We start from the raw sequence: 5,754 nt of genomic DNA on the forward strand, positions 1-5,754 counted from the left end.
TTCTCCCTGAATAATCTGTGAAGTCTTCAAGTAACTCCTACTGCAAATATAATCTAATTACTGCCCACCTCAATGGCCACAACACTGCTATAATTCAAGGTTTAAGCTACTGTATTATACAATGAGACAGAGACTGTGTTCATATATCACATGCTTTAATTGGCCTTGTTTCATTCTGATAATGAAATTCATTTAGATAATGCATGAATACAGCAACTGTAATTTGCAAATCACAGCATATAGCAAGGGTTTCCGACCTTGGCAACTTTAAGCCTGGCGGACTTCAGCTCCCAGAATTCCCCAGCCAGCTGGCTGGGGAATTCTGGGAGTTGAAGTCCCCCAGTAAAGTTGCCAAGGTTGGAAACCCATGACAAATATAGCATAACATTTCAAAGCAGTCCAATCCCCTATAGTTTTTCAACACTATAGTTAGAGCACAAGCTAACATCACAGGGAATCCAGCGAAGTTGTGTTCATGCAAAATAATTGCGTTTATAATACCATATGGTCCGAATGCAGCTGTTAGGGTTAACGATCATGGTTTACTAGGGTTGCGTTAACACTGCAACAGAAACCCTTACAACGACCCCACCAAACAATATTTATTAAGAAGCTTAATAACAGGACGGTGCTAGGCGGCACTAAATTCTTCTAGTGTCCCATAGAGCTGCTGCCAATAAAAGTCCCGAACTACGCAGCTTCTGTCACCGTTCGATTGAGACGCTTCGGACTCCGAAGACACCCTATAAAGCGCTCCCATTGGCGGACAGGTGGGGTGACGTAGTAACAGAGTTCATCAAACAGATTAAACGCAGCGTGTGACGTACGTTTTCCCGTATCGGCCTTTGCCCCACCTACCAGCTCTTGAATTGGCCGAGCTCCCCGTCTGTCCGCAGACAACGCTCTCGCCCCCTCCCCGCTCTTACCGGAAACGAAACCTCATTGGCCGCTTCGCTCATGCGCCGTGGTCATTCCACGCGTTGGGACGCACCGCCTCTCTGCCTTTATCCCTTGCTTTCGCCGTCTTGCTTAGTGGCTGCATGCCACGTCCATCAAGAGCTGACCAATAGCTGACAACGCCCCGCCTTTCGGCCGGCCTGGAAGAGTTTTCCAATGAGCTTCCTTTCTGGGTTACCGGTTGATTTTGCTTAAGGCGGTCGGGTAACTCAAGATGGCAGAGGTCGAGGGCGAGCGAGTCGCCGTCGCCTTTTAAAGGCGCTGCCTATGGCCCTGGCAAGGTCGCAGCGCCAGTCAAGGGCTTCCTCTGTGCTCGCCTCAGATCTCCTCTGGCCGTCCTATAGAGCCGGTCTTAGGCCCAAAGCAGCGCTGCCCACCCTTGTCTTTCCCGTCGCCTTTCGTGGGCGATCAGGTCCTGGCCAGGAAGGGGAAGGAGGAGGAAACGTTTGGCGCCGTCCTCGACGAAAGGACCTGTACGAATTGCTGGGAGTGCAAAGCAACGCCACTCAGGCCCAAATTAAGACCGCTTACTACCGACAGTCCTTCCTCTACCACCCGGATCGCAATGCGGGCAGCGTGGAGGCGGCCGATCGCTTCATCCACATCACTCAGGCCTACCAGGTGCTGGGCAGCCTCAGCCTGCGCAAGAAGTACGACCGTGGCCTCCTCACCCAGAAGGACATTTCCAACGCCAAGAAGCCCTCGGGCAAAAGTAAAGCAGCAGCTTCTGCTGCTCAGACAGTGTCCAGGAAGAAGCCGCTTTACACCTCTGGCCACCCTTCAGGCAAGCCCATCTTCAACTTCGATGAATTCTACCGAGCCCATTATGGCGAGCAGTTGGAAAGGGAGCGCCTGATGCGGCTAAAGCAGCAAGAAATGCAGAAGCGCAAAGAGATCATGGAGGAGAACAAGTACAAATTCCTTGAGAGTGTTCTCCTCGTGTTGTTTTTATCCGGAGTCATGATCCTACTCAGATACCAGTGAAGAGAGGAGAAAGGTGTGCTGACCTCACCTGCTGATCTCTTGGGGAAACTTTGGAAGCAGGAGAAACAGAAAAAACAGTGGCAAGACATTTTGTGAACTTTCTGCTGCAGGGCACTCAGCAGCTTTTGGGCTACACCACCAGTCTCTTGGGGAAGTTTCATCTAGCGCCCAAAGGACTTTACAGTTTTAGAAGGATTTGAAACAGGCATAGTTTTACGTAGTTAATTGTCCACGCTTAACAACCCCGGGAGAAGGAATATAGGTGCTTGCCCATGCAAAATATTATTGCCAGATGTCACTTCTAATAGCATGAAATTCTTCCTCTTCCTTTAAGTGAAGAGTAGAAGGATTTGAGGGTGGGGGGAGGGTTTCCTTTCCTTTTCACGGGTAGAAAACGTTCCTGGTTTTGCACAGGCATATTTATACGATTGTTGAGACTTGTCCTGGATTTGGACCCAAGGCTGCTGCAGAATGTAAAAATACAGAAAGAAATTGGAATGTTATGAACAAATGTTTCATTTTTGTCAAAGCATTCAAATAGAGGGACAGTTTCTGGACAGTTTGACTTCTGGTACTGAGAGCCAATCATGTCTTTATCCTAAATATAATTTAATTGGATAAACTGACCACTGTGGGCTTTTTGCAGATTGTATCGTATAGCTGTACTGTGGTTTCCTTATGTCTACAAAACGTTCAAGCCACACACAAACATAAATTTACACACACACACACACACTTTGTTTTAAAACTTCAAAAGCACCGAGATTGATGATACATGTTATTGAGCTATCTTTAACTATGACATCTTTTACATTAACATTGGGGGTGACTTAGAATAGTGCCAAAATGTGCTTTTTAATTGAAGATTGTGTTATCTGCAGTAATCTTTCCAGGGCCTCCCCTGCCCCCTCTAAAACTGCATTTACACAGTATTGTTTAAGCTATTTTATTTATCTTAACTGAACCCATCCAAGCAATTGTGTAATTGAATTCTCCCATTTTCACACACTGTATTAAATCATTAACAAATCAAACAATGGGATTGCATAAGAGGATCCCAGAAACCAGAACATAAAAACAAGCCAAATTTAGTATATTGTGCAAATACATCTAGTTTTTTGTAAACACGTCTTCTCTTTCAGTCTTAGCCCTTCATAGGTGTAAACCTTTTTTTTTTTCCTTTTTTCCTTCCTGTATGATTTTCATTCTGAGTCTCCTAAACTGTCTGCTCCTAGTCTGGATGACAGTGAAAAAGTGCCTGCCCTTTTTCAGTGTTTAGCCAATAACCCCTCCCCGATAGCAATTCTCCTTTGTTTTCAAAAACTGGAATGTTGTTCCTAAACAGTACTATAGAGGGAGTCCTAGTACTGTACTGATCTACAACTGCTAGTGAAATCATTTAGATTCATAAGCTAGAGTGCTTTGTTCTTGAGCTAGCTGGATTTAAGAAGAATGAATCCCCATATATGGATAGTGAGAGGAAATAAGTTCCTTGTGATTGATGACTGTCATAAAAGCAGCCATCAATCTCAAACTAGGAAAAAAAGAGTCCCGTTCTCTTGGATATGAAGAAACGCCAGACTAGGAGTGATATATATATATTTATCTTCTGTGTACTTTGTAATTAGCTTAATTTATTTTAACTGTCTTTAGATTGTGCTCTGCAGGTAGATTTCCATTAGATGCCAATTTTGGATACATTTCACATTGTTGTTCCTGTTCATCCCTAGGATGTTTTAAGGATCACTCTCAAATAAAGTTCCTTGGACGATGCAGAAGCCAGTTTTGGCGTTGTAATAACTGATGTAACAGTGGAGGAAAAAAGCACTCCGAAGCAGTATTGCACAAGAGTATATGATAAATCATAAATCAGCGAATAGCATTTTGACTTGTCATATAACCAGCCTTCCACATTTAGGGGCACTTTTCCAAAAGTGTACACACTTCATAGCTCAGCACTGAGCCCTGTGTTAAATTAAGCATGGACACAGAGACTATAAGATGCCCATAATGAAAGCTTCTAAGCCTTTTTTAGTGGTGTCCCCCCCGCCCGCCCCGAGATAATACCATTTCATCTGAGAGCTGCTGTAAGATTTCCTGCTGTATGACAGTATGCTGAAATATACCTGCTAGGATCTCCTAGGCATTCTGTGCAACATTTCAAGGAATTCTACCAACGCCCCCCCCCTCCCCTCACGCCCTCCCTACCAATCTTGCATTGTGTGGCTTAGGTTCAGGTGGAACTGCATGGTGGTCGCTAGGGCTTTCTGGAGAAGCTTGCAGAATCTCTGTTGCCTTGCCTTCACAAGCGTATCTGGATGCTGCTGTTGCCAAGGCAACGGGCGGCCCATCAGCAAGTTGGAGAGCCTGGCTGGCCCTCTCCACCAATAGCAAAGCCTGACTGGCATCCCAGAGACAGCGGCTGCTGCCTGTAACCAAGGGCTACCCATTGGCAAATGGGAAGCAGATCTTTCTTTCTCTTGCTCAACCTAAGCAGATAGAGGGCTAAGATGACTCCCCTCCCCTTCTCTCCATCAGCAGTTTCTGAGCAGCCAGTACACGAGCAAAATAACCTGTCCCTTGAGATTTCTGTGAGGATAGGGATCCAGCCAACTTTACCAGCTACAATTTGAGCAAGCCGTGCTTGATTTCTAATGTGGGAGAGCCCAGGAACTCAAAGCAAGGCTGAACTTTGGCTCTGTTCTTCATTTGAGTGGACTTGTGGGAACAGCCTGAATTAAAGGACCGACGTTTACGTCTGGTGTGCTATCAAGGCTTTCACAATAGAGACGTTGTGATCTGTGAGATACCCTGGTGTTACTTTGAACCTAGAGGTATGTGTTGGTGCAAGCCATTCTTAGCATGATGTCACATGCCAAGAATGAACAATACACCTGTCATATACCTAGAATAGTCCATGAACCACCCTCGACATCTCAAAATCTGCCCCGTAGGAAATGGACTCTGAAACATGTATTCTGTGTGGTTCAAAACACCCTAATTGCTTGAATTCAGATGTGTGACATTTCTGCCAAATAGCCAAAAGAAGTCACCTACCCCCCAACACCAAATATGTAAATTTCTTAAGACCTGATATGAAACTTTAGAATTTGGCTTTGGAGTTTGGTCAGGTTGTAGGAAGTAGCATCTTTTACATCAGTTGTCTCTAGGCCTGGCAACTTTCAGTTGTGTTGACTGCCAACCGGTTTCTTTCGTATCACAAGTACTTCTAATTGTGGGAGAAATATAGTTTGCTGCCATTACCCTCAAAATGACAACCTCAACTATGCTGAGTTGTTATGTTCTCTCTTATAAATTATTTTTATTGGCAGTGTAGTATCTTAGACCTAGGAGTGGGGGGAGTTCACTATTGTGTCTCCTTTTCTCAGAGAACTGATTGTTTACAAACAAAATCTAATAATGCTGCATGAATAATTTACTAAATTTGTTATAGCCAGCCACTCCATTAAACTCTGGGCGGCTTACAAAATCCAAAGAACAATAAAAACAAGCACGTAAATAGATGATCTGGACTAAAACCACCAGAACAATAAATAACAATACTAATTTGTGGCCCCACCTATACATCAATGAACACAAACCCCTTGATGGGAAGAGAGTCAGGTCTTAAGGGTTTTCTGGAATGCCAGGGAAGCGGGGACCTTTCTTATCTCTGGGGGTTGATATTCTAGAGTGGGAGCAGCAACAGAGAAAGCACATTTTCTTGGCCCCAGAAGTTTAGTGGTTTAATAGTAGATATCTAGAGTGCACCTGCTCTGAATACCAGGTGGTCAGAAACAATTGGAGTATAAC

General features: G+C 44.6%; 1 protein-coding gene across 1 annotated transcript; it reads left to right on the forward strand.

The window, feature by feature from the left end:
• Positions 1 to 942: 942 nt before the first annotated feature.
• DNAJC30 (DnaJ heat shock protein family (Hsp40) member C30) lies at positions 943 to 3,668 on the forward strand. Its single transcript, XM_081940058.1, has one exon. The coding sequence runs from the start codon at positions 1,225 to 1,227 to the stop codon at positions 1,939 to 1,941; it is 717 nt and encodes a 238-aa protein (XP_081796184.1). The 5' UTR covers positions 943 to 1,224; the 3' UTR covers positions 1,942 to 3,668.
• Positions 3,669 to 5,754: the final 2,086 nt, after the last annotated feature.

The sequence above is a fragment of the Natrix helvetica genome (assembly GCF_964273705.1).
Source record: "Natrix helvetica genome assembly, chromosome: 2".
NCBI classification, from domain to species: domain Eukaryota; kingdom Metazoa; phylum Chordata; class Lepidosauria; order Squamata; family Natricidae; genus Natrix; species Natrix helvetica.

What these genes read in the sequence shown, in the direction of transcription:
- DNAJC30 (XM_081940058.1), top strand. Translation starts at nt 1,225, where the DNA reads ATGGCCCTGGCAAGGTCGCAGCGCCAGTCAAGGGCTTCCTCTGTGCTC.